Below are 26,600 nucleotides of genomic sequence, written 5' to 3' on the forward strand. Positions count from 1 at the left end.
CCTTTTCATTTTAGCTGTATTGGCCTGCTCGGGCACTTCATCATTCTATCGAAGCCCACATCAGTGTCAGACATCCCATCCTTGCTTTCTGCATTTTTTTCCTGTTGTTAGTTCCCTCCTCCTCTTTTCAATTCTTGTGCTCTTCCCCACACATCTGTTTCTTTTCTTTCTCCCCTAATGGTTGTCCAGAATCAAGAACGTCTTCATATTCCAGCGTGATGTGCATGCTCTCACCTTTCCAGGGAGAAAAGAGAAAGCACTGCTTATCTTCCTGCCTACGTGAGCATGTTCCATCACGTACCTGTCTCAGCATGAGGGCAAAAGTATGCTCCGCTCATACTACGTGTGTCCCTTTCCACCTCAGTAGAAGTGGAGGTCTCAGCAGCAGATGACAATAACGAACAGTGATGAGGAGGCTTGGAGAGGTAACAGCTCCCCCTTTTGTTTCCTGCTGTTCAACACTGAATTGCATCTTAATGTTAGGAATTTAGAGAAAGTAAGTCCCCTGACTCTGGTGTCTCCAGTTGGTCCAGAAAAATCTGAACGAATTGAACCTCTCAGCATGCTGTAAAGCCTGCTGTTTATTATGAGATGTCAAATAAGTGTTCAAAATGGGTTGTGTACACCAGCATGCCATACCAGCACTCCTTACTGGCAGACTGGCTCTCCTTTTTGTCTCCATACTGGACAAATAGGTTACATACCAACACTTTTATTTTTATCCCTTTTGGAATACTGTGTCAAATCATCCATGTGGAGCAATACAAAAATTGAGATGCCTTTCCTCCAGAAATTTTCATATGTATTATGAATAGTAGAACAAGCCAAAATGCGTCCAGCAGGAAGATTTGGAGAGGCTGCTGGCTTGGAACACTCTCCCACCCCTCTCGTTAATAGTTGATGTGCCTGGTTTTGCCCCATTTTTTAAACAAGCGACATTAATATTCAGAAGGACATTTTAGGGACATTGTTCTCAAGTAATGTAAACAACTGAATACATCAATAATGAGTATATTAGCATTCTGAAATGTTTTATCAGATAAACTTATCTCAGATGTCTCATGCAGTCTCATTTTACCCTGAAGAGACAACAACTGTCAATTCGATAATGACTGATGCGACAGGAAACATAGCACAATGTCAAGAGAGTTGTTTCAATATTTGATTAGTAGAAACGTATACGCAGATTGTACGGTTTCTCTGAAGCAGGGATTAGTGAAAGAGACTATGATGCCATGTTTTATGCATCCACATCTTCTGTTTATGGTTAACTACGAACTTATCAGCTAAAGGATTGGTGACATTTATTTTTTTATCCTTGGTCCCATTACCTGCACCATCTTTCTTATTCTGTCTCCATTGCTTTTAGAGCTTCTGGGCAGTGGCGCAACAGCCATTTAAAAAGAAATCTGGCTGAAAAAAATTTACAAGAAGTGCTTACTCTGCCCACCTACCTACGATAATGAAGTAACAATAATAATAATAATAATTTAAAGTTCAGAACCAGTTGTTTTTCCTCTTGAATCTCTAGGAAATTAAAGCTATAAATAGCTGATAGCCTGGTATATCCGAAACATGGCTGTCCATATTTGGACAACTGTCCTGCTGGGGAGAGGGCTTCTAGATTTCCAAACTATAGGCAGCATTTTATTTTTAGCTTTGCCTAGTTGTGATACGTTGTGTTTAGAACTGTGGCAATCTCATCTTCAGCAAAATGCCCAGTTGTTTGTTAACGAGTTAATACTGGATGTTATTGGCGATTAGAGTGTATAACACAACTTTTAGCTCTGGGATATCTTGCTGTCAGTGTTTTCAAACTCTGTATATAAATAAATAATTAGCATCACTTAGTGTGTAATTAAGACAAGTCTTGCTAGCCTCATTCTTTAGAGGGGAAAAAAAGGAAAATGGGAAATGGCAAAGTGTCCCTCCAGGACTCCAGAGCAGTCTGGCTAAACATCAACTGTAACCCAGATCCCTTGACTCCCAGCTAGCCCAAAGGGGCTGTGTTTTTCCTGAACAATTGGTAGTGAATGTTGTTTTCTGCATACAGCAGGTAGAGTGTTTGGGAGTGAGGAAAATAGACAAGTTGAGCCTATACAACAGTGTTTAGGCCAGGCAGTTTATGATTATTTTTTCCCCATCTGTTAAATGTCATCCTGATTCATAGATCTGCTTTTTGCACAGTAATGTTGAAGTGCACACCATGAGTACCACGTGTGTTTCTTTTCCTGATACTGACTGGGAGGAATCAGAGAAAGAACCTTTATTAAAGATAATTAGTATGTTCTGTTTCTTTCTGTTTTGTCTGTGATTTGAACCTGAAATCTTGGCAGAAAAATAAAATTAAACCAACCAACCATTAACACTAAAGCTCTGAGGGAGCTGCAGTCTGCTCCAGCCAGGCACGAGCTAGGGCAGGTTACAGCTGCCCTGCTGCTGCCCTTGCTTGAGCTCAAGTTGTGTCACAGAACTGAGGAAGGAAGAAAGGCTGCGCCTACAAATCTCTGCTACCCAGGGTTTGGATTTACCACAGCCACTGGGGCTGGGTGGTCAGAAGGGTGATGGATAATTTCCATTCCAACCAGCTGATAACGCTGTGCCTGCATTCCCCTACCTCCTAGCTGAGACTTGATTCAGGACATGAGCCAACATGCGAGTGAGCAGGATAACAGGGGAAGTAAAGGGTGATGAAAACAAGGAAAAGGATATCAGGTGCAAGGAAGGAAGGAATGTACTGATCAAATGCAGATACTAGGTCTATGTTTCTTGCTTTTCATTCCATTTTATCTTCTCTTGTTTAAAAAAGGGGGTGCAAAACCTGCTAACTCTAGGGTGTAAGGTGGGTGCTGAGATGAAATCTGAGTAGCATTATGACTTCTAGAAAAAAATTTTCTGACTTAGAAAAATTTTCTGACCAGTGCCATGGGTTAAATTGTACAATGACAATCTCACCTAAAAAGTATAAAACCCCCCTGTATTTTCATGGTGACTGTAGTTTGTAGGCTTTATCCAGGGTAGCAAGAAATTTGTAATTCATTTAAACTTTGAACAAATATCTACTTTTAACACACTCCCAACTGTCAAATAATGAATGCAGCTTTTTGATATTAATGCATTTTAGGCCACTGGAATGATTGCCAAAGCAGATCATCTTAGCTTTGTCTGAAATTTTAAGCCAGCGATGTGGCTCACTCCTGTTTTCTCAGAAATCATCTAGAAAACCAGTCAGAATTGAACCCTGCAAATCATAATGTCACTTTCCTAATTTTAGATTTTAAAGTAACGTCTATGTTCCTCACAGCTTATTAGTTTTTAAAATATCTGTATATTTTGAACAAACTGATATTAAGTCATGTCAAAACTTTAATAAAGTTTGGTTTGAACTAAAGTACCTGACCATAGAAGGGATTCTTTCAAACACACAGAGATTTAGAAGTTATTACAAAAATGTGATCTTGACCTTTCATTACATTTTATTAATACAAGGTCTGAGTCTGTGTCATTGTTTGGAAACAGACAACTGTGTCTTCAGGACGTGGTCATGGAGCAGCTGATATTTGTAGTTTGTTTTATTTTTGTTTGAGGTACTAGCTTGTGTTGTTTCCAAAACTTTTCCTTGCACTTAAAAATGAAAGACTGCTGATATTAATCTGGTTTGGTAGTTTGTGTTGCCCTTTCTATGATATTTGTAGTTAATAATTTGGTCTTAGAATTTTGCAGTTGTTTTATGTCCTAGGATCCCCGAACTCTTGCATTCATAAGAGGAATGATGCTCACTACGTTACTTGGTGTTTATCTGTACTCCCACCTGAATTCTTCTTAGGATTTTAATTTCAAACATTTATTTATGTCTTCCTATCACATTAAAGTACAGGAATCGCTTCTGCTTGAGATCTTTTAGAGCACTAAGCCCCAGAAGGAGGCTAAAAAGAAGAAACTGAAGTTCTAAATGTCAAAATCACTCATGATTTTAATTAAAATAATTGACGCAAATACTTCATGCAGGTGTACCTAAAAGGGAGAAACGCTACTCAGTAACTTAAAAGATGTGTTATTTGTCAGCTACAGATTAAACAACAACAGCAGAAATCGAGTGCAGTATTAAATGCCCAAAGAGCACATTGAAGACTCTGGGGTTTTTTTAATAAATCTCACAAGTCCCTTTCCTTTAGGGTTCATTGCTGTAATTATACAAGGTGCAGATCTTACAAGACTGTAAAGAGAGAATTTGGGCTTAAGTAATTCAGAAAATACTTGAGATGTTTTGCAAGTGCTATGTATTTGTGATTTTGTTTTTTTAATTTTATTATTCTGTGAAGTAGCCTTTGTTTTAACACTGTCTTCAATTGAAAGCCACAGAGTGAAGTAATTAAACTTAATAAAAGTCACTGCTGGTTAAATCAAGATACATTGTATACATACATCAGATGCTATAGCAATTCAGAAAAGATATTGACAAGTATTACACAAACCATTTCTTTCATCAAAGTCCAATTCGTTCTCTGTTACTACCTGGGGAGGAGATGGCTTCCAGGAAATGGGATGCTTGACATTATACTAAAAATAAATCTTGAACGCCTCTAACACTTCTGCTTAACTAAAGATAAAACTGTAGCATCTTCCACATTTTTAGACAACTTAATTTTATATATGGTTAGTGTTTATTATTGGAATGAGACCAAACAGTTAAAGTTCTAGGGAAAGGTTCTTCATCATATGCTCACGTTATGAAATGAAGTTCACTTGACAGGTCAAAAGCAAGAAGTTACTGTTAGATGGATACTGAATAATACATGTAAATGAAAATAAATTGTCATTTATTGTATCTTTTGATGAGTCAGATTGCTAAATTCTCTGTACAATTGACAGCATTATGAGCACGTCTCCTCCTGAAATCATCTCTTGAGTAGATTCGTGCCTTTCCCCTTGCCTTTCGCCTTTATTGTTACAAAATTGAAAATGTGAACACCAAATTTTCTATCCCCAGAAGGAGAGAACAACAATTAACTTATTCACTAATTCAGTAGAGTTTATAGTTTTGTGTGTATAGTTCATTATTTTTTAACACTTAAATTTTCCTAACTTCCAGTTACGATAGCTCTGCATTTTGGCTTACTATTCAAATCATACTTTTCCTAGGAATGTGTATAGATGAGCTTCTGTTATTGCTGTAGGAGTTTCCTTGTGGACTATGAGTAAAAACTTACCTTTTTATTTTAACACTTTGCTGTTGAAATTGCCAGGTTGCTTTTGTTTTTCCAGACATTTCAGGTGGCACCTACCTAAAGGCTCATTTTGGTCAGCAAGTGAAGCTAATAGTGTTAGTTTACAATGGTGGCACACAAGGACTGATCCCAATCCTATCAGAAGCTATGTGACGAGTCCAGATGACTTCGGTGATCAATTTGGATCAATTCAAAAGGGAAAATCTGCTCCAGTGACTCTGTGTTGCTGCTGAGCGTAGAAATAATTTGCCTTCTCAGTACGACAAGTATTTGTTCTGAGGATGAGATGGGTTAATTAACTTTCTGTTTTTCAGTGGAGTGATATTCATGCCATCAAATTTAGGCTCCTTAATAGAGTGGAAAGAAAGGCCCTTAATTTAGTTTCGGATGATTCAGCTCCATTGATGAAAGAGGCAACCATGATCAGTAGGGTTAGCATTTGAGCAGGTGACAAAATTAGATGGTTTTGTTGTTACTGGTATTGGTTTGTTTTCTGTTTTGGGGGGAATTTGGTAGTTACTCCATTACATATAAGCATTTCTCATGTTGGATTTTTCTGCGGATTCTGTGTTAGTATTAGTCTGATTAAGCTGTCTTTTAACATTATGACCATAATACATGCTTTTTATTTTTTCTGTACAACATAAAAAAATTATATAATTTATAAGAAATAGTCTATTTCTTGCATCGAATTTATTGAATATGTAATGTCTGTTGTATCACATTTATTTTTGAGAATTAATGAACTTTGAGTTTATAGCGAGTTCTATGGAAGTCCATTCTCTTAGAGAATTTGGAAATTTTCTTTTTTCTGAAATATTCCTGATGCTACTGTAAACACTTGTTTAAGATTATTTTTTGTGAGGTTTGTGTGTATGTGCAGGGTTAAGTTGTTGGTCTGCGCTGTGTAAGCCAAGCTGATACGTGCTCCTAATTTTTTGCCTCAGTCCCTGTTAGGCAGGCCCCCACTAAATCAATTAATTTAGAAGTTTGTGAGGAATTAGACTTGGGTGAATCATCTGACCGAGAAGCTTTCTGTAATGGCTTGATTTAAGTATATTTCTAATTGTCAGAACATAGTCTTGTTTTACTGTTGCAAACGTACCAGAATAAGTTTATTTACATAACCAGTATGTCTCTTTACCATTCACTTCTCAGAAAGGGGAATGCCCCCCCAAAAAAGGATGAGTGGTAAGCACTTAAGGCAAATAATGAGAGTTTTAGAATGAATGGGAAGGCTGAGAAAAACTGTGGATATTAACAAACTAGGAAGGCCTTAGGACAAAAAGAAGAACATTTAAGGAAGCTGGGAGGTCACGTTTGGGTCCTATGATCTATCCTAGGACTTCTACTTGTTAGAGATAATGGCTGTCATCAGAGGTGATGACTGAACCACACACAGTTTGGATCTTAAGTTAAGGCAGGACCGTCTCATTTTCAGCACTATGGCATAAGCAATTGTTGTTTTCTGCTGTCAGCAACAGATACACTCATTTCTTAGCCAGAAGCAGAGCTCTGCAGCGGGCAGCCTCAGTGAACTTGTGTGAAATGCTGAAGAAGAGGTTAGTTAAGAACAGGCCACTTGTTTTGGTCTAACCTCTTAGCTACCCCTGCATGCCAATGCATTCCAGCAATTGAAACAAAACGGAAAATGAGACAAAATGGAAATTGAGACCATTACTAGACAATATATGTTTAGGCGCCTGAGCTCTGTTATATGTCTTTGTTGCTTCTGGACCTTGTTTTTGGGACAACTGTTTTAAGTTGCTTGCATTAGCAGTGGGAATAATGCGTTTAAAAATAACCTGCTGAAAAAGCACTCTTTTTAAAAAAGAAAAAAAAAAAACCCAACAAAATTTGACCGTGGAAGAGCCTGGAGAGCTGTGAAATCTTGGAATTGCTTTACAGTATATTGTGGATACTGCAGAAATTCAGCAGTGTGGCTCTCACCATTACTTTTTACATAGGACTCACACTGTAGTGGCTTTTATTTTCTAAATTTTCTTAAAACTTACTCCGAATTTTAAGTTCTAGTGTAGAAACTGAAGTTTTGTGTTTAAAAAACACCCTGTCTCTGCATTTTGCATATGGTAATGGTGCTACATTTATGACCAAATAAATTTGACGCTGAGGAGTAAATGTATGAAGATCTGAGTTTTCTTCCTGTAAATCTCTAGAAACAATTGTAGTATTTGAATATGAAAGTACTTCAGAGCCTCGTTAAAAAATGAAGGGGGCATTTTATAAGAATTTCAGTGTTGCACTGCCTGTTTAGCCTTGGACAGCTAGTTTCTCACTCTAGTCCACAACACTGCAGGTAAACTTTCTGGACTGGGACGAACTCCATAAAAAACCCCAAAAAGTTACAGAGGTCTGCTGATGTAGATCTGGTTCTCTTTGTTACGAAGACTCTTGTTTACCAAAGAGAAGTGGTGATGAAGGATATATGCACTTCAAGGGGGGAAAGAGTGGGAAATATATTAGTTTTATTTTTTTTTAAAGTTGCTTTCTTGTATCTGTAAGAAAAATATATATGCCTGGGCAAGATTACTAAACTCAGCATAGTGTTCTGTGGGTGCTTATACTTCCCCCTTGACACCCACACAGATGGTAACTGGTGCAGGTTTGGATGGTGTGATTTGAAGAGGTAGGTGGTGAAATGGCAAACACAGAGTATGGAGCCTCCTCACTTTTCACTCAGCAAATAGTGATTCATTCCAGAGGCAAAAATAATAATTACTAACAAAAATTTCCAACTATTGTTATAATATTTGGGGCTAAGCAAACTGCGGAAATTGTGAATTACTGTGTTTTAGACTGGGGGGGATTGGCTCTAAGGAATACTGCTGTCCTTTCCAACAGTGTCTCAACATTGACAGGATGTTTATGGGATCCAAGGAGTATCCTATCCATCACGCTAGCCAGCCCTGTGGGTTAGTTTAGAATATCACCTCTTTCCCCAAACATTTCCCTGCTTTGTATTAACAGAATCCTTTCCTCCTCCTGTTCAGCCACACCTTATCCTTCTTTCGGTCAAAGAATGAAAAGACCCAAGATTTATAGTCCCTCCACCCCCCACGCCCCAGATTTAGCTTAGTACAGCCAAGCTTACAAAAGAGGAAGACTTCGGTGTTAAATAATGCTATTATGGATATGGTTAATTTTGTGTCCTCACTCTTTGGGTACTCGAGGTGAATCAAAAGGTGCTTTTTTTTCATGTGATCCAAATCATGTCTTCAGGCATAAATCAGTGTTGAAAGAAAGGGAGATAGCTCAGAAGGCATTTAACTATTGCACTTCAGAGACTTCACCTACTTCTCCCTTGTGGTCATTGATTAAGTCCTGAGGTGTATTTTATATGGGTCTTCTTTCTGCTTTTCTGAACAGTATGTATTCAGAGGCGTTTTTATACTTTAAGAACCCTAAATCAGTGAGAAGATTTCGATTTTAATTTTTAAAGGCTGTTAAAAAGTTTTAAAATTAAAATTTTACTGTTTAAATTTAGTTCCTAAATCTTCTATCTCTCCCAGTTGAATCTTTATATGTTTCATTGTTATTAAATTTCTTTAAAGAGAGTAATTCTTGATTCTCATCATAGTGAGGGTATATGCATGCATACATTTGCAACCCTATGAATGTTAGAATGTCGTGTTTGTTCGGGTTTGGTGGGTGGGTGGGGTTGTTTTTGTTTTTTACTTTCTTTGAACTGCTTAAAAATTGATGAAGATTAACAGAGGTCCAAAGAGTGATAGGGGAATATTTTGTATTTTATTTTTGCGATCTTAAAAGCTAACAGGGTTACAGAAGAATGGATTTTTGAGAGGAGTGTAAGAAAAGTGAGAGACTGAAAAGAGCTTTTCTAAAGGCAGAGAGAATTTTCTTCACCTTCTGCACAGCTGCCAAAGCATATGGCTTAAAAATCTTGTTTGTTACAATTCATCTGACTCCTTGCTACATGTACTCAAGCCATCTTTCCCTCACGCTTCATCTGTCTCAGTTCATCTGTAAACTGTATTGACCTGTGAGAGAGCAGAGCTAGAGAAGAGATTGGTAAGATGGTAAATAACAGCGAGCTTGAGTCCCTGAGACAGAACTTGGTTGCTTGATAAATTATGAGCCATCAAGCGTGTTTTCTTGCAGCTAAATGCAAGGTTATGCAAATAAGAAGAAAGGCTGTAATTCTGGTTTGTATGACAGAGGGCTGTGCTGGGCTACTGTGTCCTGGTCCAGACCCCTGACTTCAGAAAGGCAGCTGGAAAAGTGGAGAGGGCTCAGGCTGTCTCCAAGATTTAAAAAAATATGCATTGCAGCAGAAACTGAAGAGCTCGATCTATTTAATTTATCAGCGATGAAGTAACGAGACAACTTCATCATACTGTGTGAGTACCCAGACAAGGAGAAGATATCTGTAAAGGAGGGATTTTTACAGAGCTGCAAAATTTTCACATTTCTGTGACTGGATGATGAACTCGGCAAAGTTCAAATTGGTAATAAAGTGCATGTTTGTAGTGCTAAGGTAATTAGTCTTTCTGGAAGGTAAGCGTCTGTTCAAGCACTCTTTACATCCAGGATGTAAAGTGCCAGATCCAGAGTGCCAGATGCTGGACGGAACGTTATGATGTGTCTTGTACAGGAGTTCAGAGCAGTTGCAGAGCTTGTAGTTTTTAAAATCTGTGTCTGTATGGTGTTCAATGTCAGTAAAAAAGGGTAAAGTCCATGTATATAGGCTAGGGACTGTGGAAGAGTATTCTTCACAGTCTTACAAGTGTTACCACATTTCTTATGTTTTAGCACAGAATGCATCTGCTTTTCCCAGAAAGACTTCACACGCTGGCAGCATGTATTGCTGCGTGAACTACCTGTCGTATTTGAAGTAACTTTTCTTCTTGGGAATATTCTGATAGTAAAAGTCATTTAAACAGATAAGGGGATGGTCGATATGCCATAAAAATGGAGTGTTTATCACTTCAGGTGTGTATGTTTTAAGTTTCCTTTAAATCTAAGGGATATTTTTCCAAGACCTTTGAGGATTTGTTGTATAGTATGGGGTTTTGTTGGTTCCGGTTTCAACTTTGCCATTAACAAAGCCTGTGAAGTCAAAAAACAGCTTTCTGAAGCTGCGTTTCTCTAAATATAGCTTTGCTTTAAGAACAAGCACTAAGTTTTCAAGGTGTTGTGATTATACTGAGCTGCTGTGTGAAGTCTGTGAGCTGTATAGAACAAGTTGCCATCAATGCTACTGCAATGGGATGGCTGTCTTATTATGCAGCTTCCTCCATGGAATGAGGAAAAAGCAGCTCTATGCTGATCTAAACTGGAGGAGACCCTAAAATTTTAAGTATATTTTTAAAAAATAATAAAAATTCAATAATTTGGCACGTTCCCTGAAAGGATCTCAAAACATCTCATGGTCCTCATGAGAAAGATATTATGACTCTTTTACAGAATGGTAAGAGCCAAATGCACAGAGCTGGCAAAAAGAAGAGGGGGCTTTTGTTAAGATACTAAATGTAGCTGATCACTTCTTGGCCCTAGTTCCTTGTCCTCTACTTTGTTCAAAGCATCTTTTCATCGGGGGGAAAAAAAAAGTACAGATGAGTAGTCTTAAATATTGTTTAGCCTCTTTTTTAACTGGACAGTACAGGTATGTTACTTTGAGTTTTCATCCCATTTTCAACAAAAGTGAACACTTAATGGTGAGATATATATAACTGTCAAATTGTATTTTTGATAGTTATGGAGAATGAATTAATTTATCTTATTCCTAAGGCTTTGGAAACATGATATGTATTTCTGATATTCCTGTATCAATGACCAAAAAAGGGCAGGAGATAGAGATGGGCAGCATCAAAATGTGTTGGACAGTCTTTTAACAGCATCCTCTGAGTTCTTTTGTTCTTGTTCTTTTTTTTTTTTTGTTAGAACATTTTTGATATGAATGAAAACTAAGACAGAGGAGGAGGATACTACAAAAATCTTAATTTTTTTTTTTTAAACACTTGCATCTGTTCTGGGTTTAAAGTTCAGTAAAAGTAGACATTTCTGTCTAAGAACATTGTGGAAGCATTGTTACCTAATTGGTAATATTTTAGTCTGCTATTCAGAGTTTTGGCATACACAAACACTACAAAGATGGTTTGCATAGCATAGGTAACACAGACTGTCATGATCTCCCTTGAATTTTATGTATGCTTTTTATTCTTCTCACTTAGACAAACTTTGCTTGGGCTGGCTGCCTGCATTGTAACGGAGTAAGAACTGTACTGGTTACGCTTAGCCCTGTATCATGCTGCTAGAGACGGTCAATAGTAGATGAACGTTGTCAGAGGAGGGCTAGGGCAAGCAGACAAGAACAGGGTACGGGCGTTAATCCCAGCCTCATTATACTCTAGAAGTGATATACCAGATATTTAAGCTAAAGCAATGTTACAGTGCAAGGGTTGGGTTTTTGTTTTTTTTTTTTTTTTTCAAATAATTAAGTTCAGACACACATTTTACAAGTATTTTTCATTTTAAAGTTATGAAATAAAAATACTCATGAGGAAAACTCTTGATTTGGAAATGCAGTGTGACTTTTTAATACTTCTGTGTGAAAGGAAAAGCTAAAAGTCACTTTTTTCCCGACTTAGACTTTGAATACTCCTTTTAAAAGACAGTAATTGAACTCTGCTTTTTCATTTCATTTCAGGTTTTTCTTCTATAATCATGGCAAAACCTTATGAATTTAACTGGCAGAAGCCAGTTCCCTCTTTTATGCAAGATGGAGCTGTGTTTGATAGATATGAAGAGGTAAGAGGCCACTTGCATTTCATTTGTTATTCTCTCTTAAATATGTAGATGTTACAGAATATTTCATGTTTTGCTTTCATTGTACACAAATACTTTCAAATAACTCCAGAAATGTGTTTGGGGGGAAATGCTAACACACTTTATTGCTGTACAGATTTTTGCTTTTAAAAGAAATAACTTCAAAATATATTTAATCCCTCTGATTTGAAATAAGCCCTAAGGAAGAGAAAGGGAGATTTGGATCAAAATATCTGTAATGTGCATAAAGCGCTCATCTTTGCAGATTCATAAAGCACATTACTGAACAAAGTGAATCCTTCCATTTTTTGTACATCTATCAAATGGAGGGGGGGAAATATGTCTTTTTTTAATATATAAACTGAGGACCTGCATCTCACAAGGGAAAGTAAGAGAACACGAAACATTTATATTCTGATTCAAATGCATCATTTGAGATCTGGAGTGGTTTTATCTACTTTAGAAAATCAACCTGTACTCTATCTGAAATATGATCACTATGATCCCGCTTTCAGCTGTGCTTTAATCCAAATTTATTAAAGGAATGCAAAACAGGACATTTTACACAGGCAGCCGAAATAAAGTGCTGAGACATTTAGCTTATACTCAGCATTGATATGCCTGTGAGAATAATTTTATCAGGGTCTATTTTTAATCTTGTTTGGACAGGAAATCTCTGAAAGTTGAAGGTATCTCACTAAGTGCCTTCAGGGGTATTAGTATTTTCCTCTTATCTTTTGAAATGTAAGTAAAAGGTATTTTTTATCATGAGGCCTGCCAAGATAGGGATAGTTGTTTTACCCTGTATTTCCAGTTTTGGGGACAGATAAACTAAGACAATACTAGTAGACATTGAATTCCTTAGAAAAAAGATTCACAAAAGGTTTATTTTTCTTCAGCAAATATTGCTTCAGAAACTCAGCCTGTGAGGATCCAGGTGAGGGTGTGTGGCCCATGGTTGTTCTCTTGCACCTTAGATGAGAAACAGCGAATGGGCACGTACAGAAAAGAGTTTAAGTGCTCAAATTTTGGTGTGAGATCAAGAACGCTTGGTGAAGCACCTGGGTCCTTGAGGTAGTGATAGGGAGAATGAGACATCTCAAAAAGTAATAATTTTGCACTGTAGGTCGGTGTACCCAGTAGGCACCTGTGTGACACTAGATAATGCTGGGCAGACATGGGGTAAGATGGTAGCACCAGAAGTCTTGCTCCTTGCAGCTGAATTTACTGCCTTCCAAAGCCCTGTAGAAAGGGGGTCCTACTTGCCACATGTGGAGCAAAATGTTGTTTGTCCATCCACGTGATATTCTCTAGCTGCGTTGCTCGCTGCAATGTTTGCTACAGTTTACTCCAGCTTTGCTATGGTACAGCTGGAAGCCTGGTTTGTTTTCCTGAAGGGGACTCTTCTGGAAACATTAAAAGGCTTTCACTTAGGTAACTAACCGTATATTTTATCTGCAATTTTACAGGAATCATTCAGGGCTGTAAAAAAACCCCAGTGACTCAGAAGTTAAGATCTGTAGCCTGTAAACAGTGAGCACTTGATGGTGTGGCTGTTTGATATTATCAGATTTATGATATACATAGGCTATTATTTAATTATGTTGTGGTAGTAACTAGATAGCCTACCCAAGAGAGAGACCATTGTTTTAGAAATACTATGCAAACATTGCCAGATCCAATCCCTGTACTATAGGGCTTGCATTTTTCAAGAAAAATGTTTCAGATCTAGGCTTCTAATTTTCATGGAAATTCTGTGCTTAATTCCCCACCCGAAAGGTCATATTCGGGTAAAAGAGAAATGGTAAGTGAACTAAGGTCGTACAGCAGGTCAGTGCAGAACTGGGGCTCAGGAATCCTGGTACAGGGTCTGGGTGACTGAACAGCTCTAGTACAGCATGAGAGGTCTTCTACGTGCCCAAGTTGCATTGAGTCTGTCGTGGTTTAACCCCAGCCAGCAACTAAGCACCACGCAGCCGCTTCCCTCTCCCCCCTCCCAGTGGGATGGGGAGGAGGAAAGGAAAAAAAGTAAAATTCATGGGTTGAGATAGAACAGTTTAATAACTAAAGTAAAACTAAAATACACTACTAACTAAGAATAATAATAATTGTAATGAAAAGGAATACAACAACAACAACAAAAAGAAATAACACCCAAGAAAAGACAAGTGATGCACAATGCAATTGCTCACCACCCGCTGACCGATGCCCGAGCCACGATCTGCCCCTCCCGGCCAGCTCCCCCTGTTTACATACTAAGCATGACGTTCCATGGTATGGAATACCCCTTTGGCTAGTTCAGGTCAGCTGCCCCGGCTCTGCTCCCTCCAGGCTTCTTGCACACCTGCTTGCTGGCAGAGCATGGGAAACTGAAAAGTCCTTGGCTTAAGATAAGCGCTACTTAGCAACAACTAAAACATCAGCGTGTTATCAACATTATTCTCACGCAAAGTCCAAAACACAGCACTATACCAGCTACTAAGAAGAGAGTTAACTCTGTCCCAGCCGAAACCAGGACAGAGTGGCTAGAAAAATCTGGGTCATTGTCATGTGGAGCAGTGTCTTGATCCATCTTTTGCTGATAGATGAGTCCCTTAACCAGAAGGATTACAAAATTATGGAAATATATTTTGAGCCAAGCATTGTCATGTTTGACTGCTGAAAAGTGAGTCTAGAACAGGGTTATCTCAGCAGAATATGAGAAATAAAAATCAGACATGATTAGGAATCCTGCTGGTCATGTTGCATCTACATGATCTGATGGTAGGTGCTTTTTTACCATACAAGAAGACAAATTGCAGAAAAAGTAATTTGATGAATAGAGTCAAGGCTGGGGTGGAACAGCAACATGAGTGCAGTTTACATAGACACCTTTGTGAAAACAACATTTTTGGTCTATCAAGAGCTTTTTGATAGATGGTGACACAATAAATGACAAAAAATTGCCTGCCTTTTATTGTGTGAGTAATCTTTCTGGGAAACACAAGAGACACTCATTTTGATTGGTAGCTAGCTGCATTTTCATGTGAAACAGGTCTCCAAGGGCTGTAAAACTAGTAAATCTGAGGTGTCTGGCAACGAGTAGGTTTTATGAGTGCTAGGGTGAAGGCAGGAAGACAGAAGTTATGGTGAAGAAAGATGGGCAGAGCAGTGCATGCTGGAAACTCATGCATAGTGGTGTTGGCACAGACTGAGCTGCAGCAGCTTTATACTTTCTATCTCAGCTCCCCTGCCTGTAAAATTAACATAGTTGTTTGCTACTTGGATGGAAAACTGCAGTGTGTCAGTCCTTAAAACCTGTAAATCTTGTTTGAGGACCTAAAATGTTGTCCAGAAGTGGTAGACACCATTCAATAATTAATGTGTCCAGGGAAAAGGAGCAATTATCCCAAACACAGTGTATCCCCTTTGGCTGTGCCCATCTAGGAAGGCTCAAGGACATTACCCAACCGTGGATCCAGGAACTTGCTTGCCTTCATGCCCAGTGTCAAGTCAGGATAAGACCTGACTGGAATGTGAACATTCCTTAGCCCACCCAATGCCCTTGTTCCATGGCAGAGGCCAAAAAGGCACCTGTGGCTGCCCCCCTGATGTCCTGCATCCTGGGTCAGGCGGGGGGGGCTGCCTCAGAGTAACCCAGTGAGAACAAACTGTCCTGGATAGACTTACTGACTTAAAAGCATGCTCCATGTATTGAGGGCATTGGAGTTTTTACCTGGTTTTGTTACCTGAATTCAAATTGTCCTGTATGCAAGACTCTGAAAACAGCTGTGTACATTCATGTGCTTGCTGCCCTTGCTATATGCACAGGAGAGAACATGGCATTTCAGAAAGGTACGTCAGTCTTTAACATAGAACAAAGCACTGATCTCTGAAACAGTAAGCAGTGCTGTAGCCTGCACACATGCTTGTTGGTTTTCAATTAAGGAAGTCAGGAAGTCCTGGATCCTTTTTTCTTTAAAAAGTGATTGATTCTGCACAGTGTTATCCTGCATTTTAGCTTAATTTATGATACATTAATTGAGGCTGGAGGTGTGTGGAGGAAATTTCTTTTTTAATTCAGCTAATCTGATTTTTTTGCCTTGTCTAGTCTCTTTGTTATGCCATTCTTTCTTGATTTCTGTATGAATCAATATCCTTCAAACTCTGCTTGCCAGATACTCTGGCTACAAAATGCTTGCGGCATGCGTGCTGTCGTAATCTAACAGAAAAGTGTTTCCCAAATTCTGAATGTTAAAATGAGATGTGGTCATTTGATCCTGAAGGTAGTATTGGCAAATGACATATTTTTAACCTTTACGTAGTTTGAAGCATTTGATTTTCAATAATTATTTTGAAGTTCCATTTCATTAAGGTTTTTGATTAGGTAAGAATCACTGCTTTTATTAAACAAAACAAATCTTCGTAGTTGCAAAGTAGTAGGAGAATATTAATTAAGTACATCCCAGTGTCTCAAATGGCAGCAAAAAGACAAATCATTCAAAATGATCATTTTTTTTAAAAGCCTGCCCTCCCTCATTTCTGATTGCTTTGGGAATAGCAAATTCTCCAGGAAGGCATTTGGGGAGAAATGTAACAATCTTTTATTTTTGAACAATAAATAAATTTATGACATTTGTCAAACTGACTAAAATAATTGTCTGTATTTTCTTTTCTATAGGAATCTTTTGCCTTTGAAAGCAACTGTCTCTTCCAAGTGGATGAATTTGGCTTCTTTCTGAGCTGGAAAAGTGAAGGAAAGGTATATTACAATTATGTCAGGAATATATATTAGATATTATTGCACTTGGTTTATATTCTGGCTAGTTTTTAAAAATCTAAAATACTGTGTTAGTTTATTTACAAAACTAGCCTTAGTCCTATTCTTTTAGAATTGACAGAAGTGAAGTATTTAAGAGGGAATTAACTGATATAAAAGGGAAATATACTGTTTAGTGTTAATTAACAGTGTTTGCAAATAAGATTCATTGTTTATTTTTGCTGCAATTCCTAATGGAGCCATGTGTCAACAGACCTTTGAACTTGTTCCTTTTTTTGCCGTTTCAGGAAGGACAGGTATTAGAATGCTCCCTGATCAACAGTGTTCGTTTTGGAGCTGTACCAAAGGTACTCTATAGTTAGTTTATACTCTTCATTTAAACAAAGAATATTCAAACTGAAGGTGAAATGCAGGATGGAGTTCATTTCTTTAAAAAATACCGGCAACACAGCTTTTATTTTGCAATTACAGTCTAAAACTTTAAGTTTTTAAGTCAAGTAATTTGGTGTGATTGCAGTGGGAAGGTTCTGTCATCTGGTCTTTCTGATGTAGTACAGTGCTCAGCGTTCAGGATGCGGTGAAAGCTGAATAACAGACATTAAGAGCATGTATCAGGAGTTTTTAATTATTTTGTAACAATTATTTGTGATACTTGTTTTAGGGATCTGGGAAAAAATGTTTTGTATTCCAAATTTTGTTCTTATCTTTAAAATTTGTTGTATCTTCTTGCTCCATTGACATAAAACGTAGAAAGTTTTGTTTGCATCCCTCTTTATGCAGTTAGATGGTCAGAGAGGGCAGCTGGTCACTGTCTGCCATTTTGAAGAATATCAACAGAAGTACTAGCTAGGAGTTCTGGAGAAACCCGAAACTTTGGAAATATTGTCAGTGGTATTCTTCAGAAGGAATACGTAGAATTTTCTGAAGTGAATTGTGGGCCTCTCTCCTACAGGCCTTTAGTTTAGAAGATTTGTTGTGAAGCAAGATATCTGTTAACACCTCTGCATTTCCACTTTCATGTGTTAAGTGTTTCTGTGTTAACTGTAGATAACTGTCTCTTAGTAGTTCTCTTGGGAATCCATAGACTAAAATCTTTCCCCCATAGAGAAGGGGCATGAGAAGTGGTGGTGCAGACAACCCCCTGCTTCATGTGCTGACAACCATACCAATATGCTTCAGACTTCACCTCTGTCTTTACATAGGTAATTTGCTCTTTATGCCCATTAAATCTATAGCCCTTGACCCTCAGCAGAGATACCAGCTTGTACGACGTGTCATTAAGAAACTGCCAGAAAGTCACACAGATCATAACTCTCAGTAACTATGGACTTAACTAGATTGGAATAATTTACTTAGAGATTAATACTGTTCCTCTATTTCCAGTCCTTGGAGTGATTAATTTTTATTTTTCGTGATGAAAATGTATGTAATTTCTAATTTAACTTTCCAAAATATATTTAAAATACTTCATTTACTTCTGAGTTCTCACAATTGTGTTCCTAATTGTTAAAATATATTGTTTTTCAGGTTTACACACAATAATTTTAAGTGAAAGCACTCATTTAAGATGATTGCAAAGGTTTAAAGGTGTTAATGTATATGGCGATGCAAAAGCATCTTTACCATAGCGCATTGCATAACAAAAGTATTGCAAATGTAACAAGTTATTTATTCTGTTTAACAGGATCCCAAAATACTAACTGCACTTGAGGCTGTTGGAAAATCAGAAAATGAGTTGGAAGGACGGATAGTGTGTGTTTGCAGTGGCACAGATCTGGTGAACATCAGCTTCACTTTCATGGTAGCGGAAAACACAGAAATAGCCAAGGTATTTATTTCACAATTAAACAGCGTGTGGGAGTTAAAAAAAAAAAAAAGGACAGTTCCTCAGCAGTACTTAGTTGTTTTTCCTGAATAAGTCAGCCTGCTTGGCTGACTGAAATACCTGTTTTAATGTATGCTGCCACACTCTACAAAAGGACAGCAAACATCCATTTGGAGCATTCTTTAACATGTCTGTGTGCCATGGTGAAAGGAAATAGTGACTATCGGCCTCTGCGTGCATGGTGATTTATGAAAAGTAGACACTGAGACCATTAAATATAGGACACAGCATTCCCTCAGCTGTTTAGTATCTCTGTGTGGGGCTTGTACAGCAGGCTATGTGACGATTATGCAGTGGATCTGTAACACACAGGGATGCTGAAGGGAAGTACAATTACTTTCATTTTCCTGATGGGTGGAGCTCAGCCCTCCAAAATTTTGTTCAGCGATAACCTAATTGTATTGTGTGGTTCATGTTATTTGAAAAGACAAAAGCAGGAAAGAAAATTCTGTACAGTTAAGGGGATTCCAGTGTACCCAGGTTCTTTTCTGTTTCCCGTTGATGTGAAACAGTCTTAAGAAAACAATGGTGCTTTTTTACACGTCATCTTTCCTGAGAGCTTAAGATTGCAGTTCACAATGCAAGTTCTGTGGCTCCACCAAGGCCTGGTACTCAATCTATCTGCTGTAAACTGCTCCGAGAAACTTGATCTGGAGTACTGATAGTATGCTACTAGCTTAGATCCAGAGATTCAAGGGATTTTAAAAATGCACTTTTTTTGCTTTTATTTTCTGATTGTATGTACTTATGGTGTATTATAATCTGTTTTGCCTGCGAGATAAACATTGAATAGCGATCAGTAACACGTACCTGCTAAATCCCCTCCTTTAAAACTGAGTATCTGTTTGCTGAATGCAGCATTACTAAATCCCTTGGCAGACCTGGTTGATATTTCATTGCTGTGGATCCATACCTCTTTAAAGACTGGCAGTACTGAGTAAACTCCGTGATAGGAGAAATACTTGTATAACTTACATGGGTACACTAAATTGATTTTACTGTGTGTATTTTCAGCAGGCTTTCAGGGAAATAATGTGCCACAGTTATGTTTTCAAAACATTTAAGAAACAAAGAAAAGGAGATGCTGGCAGCATTCACTTTTATACTTAACCCAACAGTGTCTCTGATTTATTCTGAAAACAGAAAGTTGGAGTTAAGTTTCTTAGTCACCTTAGATCTCAATAAACTGTATTAGACTGGTTTGTGAGGAGTATGTTGGCCAGTTACATAGACTGTCACAATAGGTGAGCTAATTATACTGTCTAAAAGATCTACTGCTTCGTTAACTGCCAAGATGCTTACCAAAAATGGTGTGTCATGCTGCAGTCAGCTTGTGGTGGGCTCTGAGGGGCCCATAAATGTGAGAGTACTGCATTTGGGAGCCTTTCCACCAAAATATATATCTAGAACTTGTCCACAATGGTGATCCACCTGATCTGATGTTTGAGGCACAAGGGAGAGGGTAAAGTAGATCAAGCCAAAACCAATGTAGAGCATTCTAAGTTGCCTTCGCTGGGGATATGGGCATGTGGGAAGTAAATTGGCCTGTACTGTATTGGCCTTTTGTATATGGTAAGTACATCAACTTGCTACTATACTTCTGTGCTAAAATAAAATTTTCGAGGAGTTATCTGCACATAGAGCTGTTCCTGCTTAATTTTTCCTGTTTTGTTCATGAGAAGACATCTTTCTTCTGGGACATAGTAGATTTTCTCTAGAAGTGAGTCTTTGCATGGCATTAAGTAGCTATGCAGCTACTAACTGCAGTTTAAAATAGGCCTTGATTTAATCCATGTTCAAAAGTAAGCCCCCCTTGTGAAATGACAGAGGCAAGAGTTTGGAGAAGAAGGGGCAATGGTTGTAGCTTAAGCAGCCCAGATATGTGTAAGGGATGCACCTGTAGTGGTTTCTGCTGTTTCTCCCCCTTTTGCCATGAGGAAGGCGAGCATTACTTGCTGTAGAACTTTTGTCCCTTCCTCAGATAAACCAAGGTCAGGATTCGTTGGCACCTGATTGGGATACTTTAAAGCAAGGAAACTTAGTGACAGATCCAAATACAAAAGCCCAGAACCTTTCTGCCCAGAAAGAGGGCAAAAAGGTATTCTGCTTCTGTAGCTGATAATTTACAATTGGAAAAGAAGTAATTGTTACTCACTGAAGGCTGGGTTATAATGGAACTGAGTAACCATGACGAAGAAAATTAATGCAAGTTCCTGGCTTCTTCAGGCTACCCATGGGTATGGTATCAGTGGGAAGCAGATTCTGCCAGGTCCCGTAGGACAGGGTGGCAGAGTGTGGGGGGCAGTCCACCGACTGTGGCAGGTGGGCACGTGCAGAGCTGCTGCCTGCTGTGGGCAGTGGTGAACCCTCCCCTCCAGGCAGGGCTCATCACAGGCTGTGCGTTGTGATCTGTCATCATCTCGCAGCCCCATGTTCCTCTGCCTCTTGTGGCAGTGTGCTCAGCAGGTCTGGCCAAGTCATCGCTGAGCTCCAAGTATAGCTATTCCAACAACAAGAGTGTGTTTATTATCTCTCCACTTGTCTCCAAGCTCCAACTCTGGTATTTACATTCTATCTACTTAAATTTTATTGGTGTTTTCAGCTGAGAAATTGGTTTTCATTTCCACTCTTATAACAAAACAAGCACAAAATAGGGTGTACTCTGTCTCTGATTGCAAGCAGCTGTCATGGTCCACTCCTAAAGCAACTCTGCTGTGGTAGTAGAGAGTGACTGTAAAAGGTGGAATTTAAAATCTAATGTTTGGAATCCTGATTAAATCAAGTTATATAAATTACTGTGAGCTAAAATTACAACATGCACACACATATTAGAGGTGTGAGCGTATGTGTGTATTTTTCTTTTTTTACTTCCCGGATGGACTTTCTGTGACCTAATAATCTGATAATCTGCTTTCCTCAATCTAGGACATTTGAAAAGGCCAGTGGGTATTTGGGGACGAATTTCCTTAGTGCAGAAACGATGTAGGGCTGATGTGAGGCCTTCACGCATGGCATGTAGCCTGCCTATCCAAAGTTGGCCTAAGTCCAGTAAAGCTGTTGTAGTTCAGCAACGCAAAATCCGGACTTCTTGTCGTCTTTGCTCATCTACTTTGGCAATGCATTAAGGAGTTTAACTTAAAAGAGTCAAGTAAGCTCTTTTTACATTCTTTAATATTACTGCGTATCAGGGGTAAATTTGTCCTGGCAGTTGTTCTTTCCCACATCCAGCTGTGTTGTTGGGAAGGACCATCTCTCCAGCTGATAGTTTTTGCCCTTCTGCCAGAAAGTACTGTTCCCACTGCCCTGCTGGCAGAGGACTTTATGTGAACGCTCCTAGTTCACTTCAAGGAAGAGCCACAGCATTAAGCTCATGTCGCCTATTTAGGGGGGAAGCTCACACCAGTGCTTAAGACAACCTGGCTCTGGAAAGCGCTGATGCACACCATTCCTCTGGCAGTAGGTAGGGATGGGAGCAGCCACAGGGGACAGGGTGGGAAGGAGAGTGGCATAACCTTTTACACTGGCATAGTTGGATTTGATAGAAAATAGGTATTTTGTACAGGTGTGTTACTCACTGAGACAGTGAATCACACATTGATGGCTAACCTGTGAGGCACCAGAATGAAGAGCATGTGCTGAAATGCTTTATTACTCATATGCTGACAAACAACATAAAGGTAAAATGCAGGCTTTATCATACAGATAATAATATTATGATGTTGAAGATGACTGCAGTTGAAAGCATTTCATTTTGACATTCTTAAACTTCTTAGCTTTTCAGTTGGAATAGTATTTTTCATTTTTAAATCTATTTCAGTTTGTTTAAAATGGTTAAATGGACACCATATTTTTGGTAAGATGAAGCACTTCAGGCTGATTGTTTTTGTTGCTGTTTCTACTATATGGCTCTTCTTGACTTACAAAAAAGTTCTGTTTCAGTTGACCCTGATTTTTTTTCCATGAAACAAGCTATTAAATATTTGCCCAAATCATATTGCTAGGAGGGCAACTAGAAGGTAGCAGAAGATTCCCATGGGAATATCCCACAGTCACATTACAGAAAAGTTCTGTTTTCCCATAGCTTTGGTTTGTTTTGATGTTTCAAAGCAAAACTTTCCAAGAAATCTGCAGAACATACTTGAACAGAACTCTAGAAGTCTACTGCTGTTCTGTGTCCCATTATGTTAGTCTATGGCTTATGTCTCATAGCCTATATGATAAACATTTCTAAACTATGACTATCTTAAATATTTGACCACTGCTTGCACGTTCAGGTAGCCCTGTGCCAAGTGTGTAATACCATGTTCTCTAGAGAAATCTTCATATCCTAGCCACCCTACATTTAAGTGTCTGTGATTTCAATGTGCTTGCTTTTCTGCTTTTTTGTGTTCTTTCTTGGCTACGCCACTGCAGAATTATCAGTAAATTGAAAACTTCAGCCCTGGTTCTCCGTGGCCAGGAGGTTGATTTCACTGTGTAAGGCTCCACTATGTTTGTCTCAGTTTGTATACAAAAGCAGCCAAAGTGAGTTTTCCAGCTGCTTTCAGAGTAGACCCCTCCAATGCTGGAAAAGTCATTCCCGGGTGGAAGGCTTTGTTGAAGCGTGGTAGCAGTCTGGACACATCAGGCAACTCCCAATACAGTGTGTTTGTGTGAGCCTCAGCTTTCCTGATGAAATACTTGAAAGTCGGAAGAGTCCCTTTTATCTTTGTAACAGAATTTTCACAGCAATATCCTGCAAGTCTGTGCTGCAGTGGGTCAGGTAGGGGATAGGTTTTACACTGTCACTAGTCTAGTCTCCTTGCTTTTGCTGTCTTACGTTAGAGGTACGGTAATTTTCATAGAACAGAAATCCCTTCTGAGACATCTGTGTTGAGAGAAGAGGGACATCTACTGGTCACAGCATCGCTGAACGAGGGCACAGTACCAGGGAATCCTGCCAGGCCGTGTCTGTCTTGGTAAGAGTTGGGAAACATGGTTCTATTCTCCGTGGGTTTCCTGAAACTTCAAGCTATCAAGCCCTTGACTCTTGACAGCCAGTCACCGGCACTGAATACCAAAATCAGAGGGCAATGCCTCCTTGCCTCCCCAGCTTTCCTGATGCTTGAATTAAGTAGAGTGCAACTGTGGAGAGACTGCACTGAAAAAGTGAAGGTAAAATCTCAAGAGGTCTGGATAATACTGATCACATCTGTAAATAAGCCATGGATGACCTTGTCTGGAATTTCATGAGCTGTAGGTTACAGTGATTTTTAGCCTTTCATAATTTTTGCCCTTTTTAACCCTCCTAAATGAAAGTTTGATGGCTAAAAGGGAGCTGGGAGGTTAGACTTACCTGTGTGCCCTGCCACTGCTGCCTGTGTTTCATCGATGAACCCCAGCTAATGCAGGGTCACTAAATGCCTCAGATGCGTTTGAGTACTACAGCAAAAGCTGAGAGAGTGCTTCTTCAATCAATTTTTCTTGCACCTTCTCCTTATAGAGATATTTGACAACATTGGATCTTGTTAGAGAAAAACAATGCAGTCTGCTTATTCCAGCCTGCAGTATACTTAGATTTTGGCCTCTTGTGTCAGCCTAAGGGTCTGTGTTTAAGGTGTGCTTCTCTGAGCTCTTCTTTCATCCCTCCCGCAAGGTCATCAGACAAGTGTACATTAAATCTGGGAATGGTTTGTTGTCAGGAAAGCAATATATTGCCAGCTTGACATTTGTCAGAGTATTCAGGCTTTGGATATTTTGTGACTATCTGTGCGCTGGATCACAGTGCCTTAAAAGTGATTATGAAGATAGTTGTTATTTGGAGACTGTTCTGGCTGAGAAGGACAAAGTTTGAATGTGTTGCACTGAGCCTGTATATTTATGGATGAGGAAATTTTTTCATCTTAAGTCATTTTAGTTCTATATAGTATGTCCACAATCCAGAAGCCTTTTTTTTTTTTACCTCAGCTCTCTTATTCCTAGTCAATTTGGGGCCAGCTGGTAACCGTGGGGAATATCTGATGAAACGCTCCAGAAACTGCTTTAGCCCCAAACTGAAGTGCAAGCAGGCAGATGCTACATTGTAGTGCAGCTGTGTGGTGTGGAACAGATAGGCAAATGTGTCTCTCGAACTGGCATGTCTTGCCCAGGGGACATCATGCCAATGTAAAGATGATTCATAGATGAGCAGAGACTCTTAGGTTACTCCCTTGCTTGGTGCCAGCAGAGATATGATGCTTTTGTGGCTTACCAGTGTTTGGCTGTAGTTCTGTGCTCTTTTGGTGTAAGAGAATGCAGTTCCTGATTTGGCATCTCTATCAGGAAAGGGCATTATCACTGAACAAAGATTAGGGAGTCCTCTAAAGTGGGAATCATCAGGACAACTCCTGCAAAGAAATTGCTTGGTATGTGGTTAGTGTATTGATTTATCTCTAGACTTTTTTTTTTTAGCAGTGTTCTTTTTTGGCAGCTGTTCTTGATGTACAGAAGTAACTTCAGAACTGAGTGCTGGGTTGCCTTACTCTTAAATGTTAGATTTTGTTATATCTGGTGTAGTCGCAATCCGTTGCTTTCAAATCAGAATGGATCTGTGTGTGTTTATTTCCTGTTGAAATGGTGGCATTGCCAGTACTGCACCAATGACATTTTTTAGCAGAAAAAAATGGGAGTTTTCAAAGACTGAAGCTTATTCACAACATGCTTTGTGCATAATTTAATTTTGCAAGGGTTTTTGTTTGCACTGTATATGCCATTTTACTGTATGGGTCAGCGTTGAAAGGTTGAGGGGCTTTTAAGGGACTACAGACTAATCCAGGTCATACGAGGATAAATTCTTGTATAGCTGTGACAGTGTTAATGCAGCAGTAATGTTACATTTTACTGTTAAAAAAACCCACCAAAACGCACAACAAAACCAAACAAACCTCAAAAACCCAAATGTAGATAGCTGATAATAGTCGAATGATAGTTTAATTTCGACAGTTCTAGGAGATAGAAATATACGTAAGACTTGTTCAGGCATTTATCCTGAAATTATCACAAGCACTATTCCTATATCATCTTAGGTGAGGGAACATTTGTAGGAAAAGATAAGTGTCCCCTAAATCTGTCAATGGCTTCCAGTTACATCAGTTCTAATAAATAATATTATCTCTCCCCATGAACCTTGCTTTCTTTGTATCCCTAGGCAGTACATCCATACTATGACTACTAAGTCATCTTATTCATGCAGTTGGGAAAAGAGAAATGGGAGGGTAGACTGTTACTGGTGGGTTGCTTTCAAGCACAAAAACACACCTAAGAAAACCCCAAATGCTAGCTTTTCTCATAAGTCAGACTTCTATTTTCAAACGATTCTCAGATACACACTTATTCTAACTGTATGCATATTTTATGCAGTACTTCTTAAAAAGGTAATTCAAAAAGGAATATTTAAATATTAATAAATGTCTTAATGGCTACTTCTCCTAAAGCAAAATAAATTTATAAGGTCCATGTTTAAGGGAGTCTGATTAACAATTTCTTGTTTAAAAAGAAGTTTGTGATGTACTTGTAATGTGTCACGAATACAAGGGTCTGCTTAAGTGTGTTTATCTGCTGAATTGGCACCTTGGACCTCATTTTAGCCCATAGGGATTTACTGCCTGCAGTTTACAATATGCCATTTTCCAAAGACCTTAGTATTCCTCCTATATAAATGATGATTTTTTTCATCTGTTTTGCAGATGTACTGCACTTATTCATGAAAAGAAAAATATACTCATCTGCATCTATTTCTAAGTGTCAAATTCTGGATCCTACCCAAGTCAGTTCAAGCTGCACGCACAGAATTTGGCCGAAAGCAAGACGCTTCTATATTCATAAGGTTAATGTTAAGCAGCGGACCAAATCCCATCTCAGTTCCACCAGTGTAAACCATCTGTTGAGTAATCCTAGCATTACA

General features: G+C 38.8%; 1 protein-coding gene across 1 annotated transcript in view; it reads left to right on the top strand.

Moving 5' to 3' along the window:
• PLCB4 (phospholipase C beta 4) overlaps positions 1-26,600 on the top strand; it is a 193,497-nt gene that overhangs the window by 87,239 nt on the left and 79,658 nt on the right. Inside the window, exons 2-5 of the mRNA XM_050893592.1 lie at positions 11,917-12,017; positions 16,696-16,776; positions 17,082-17,141; positions 18,479-18,622. Of these exons, the coding sequence (XP_050749549.1) occupies positions 11,934-12,017; positions 16,696-16,776; positions 17,082-17,141; positions 18,479-18,622 (369 nt within the window). The 5' untranslated portion in view covers positions 11,917-11,933. The remainder of the gene's footprint in view (positions 1-11,916; positions 12,018-16,695; positions 16,777-17,081; positions 17,142-18,478; positions 18,623-26,600) is intronic.

This window comes from Gymnogyps californianus, chromosome 3 (genome assembly GCF_018139145.2).
Source record: "Gymnogyps californianus isolate 813 chromosome 3, ASM1813914v2, whole genome shotgun sequence".
Classification (NCBI taxonomy): Eukaryota; Metazoa; Chordata; class Aves; order Accipitriformes; family Cathartidae; genus Gymnogyps; species Gymnogyps californianus.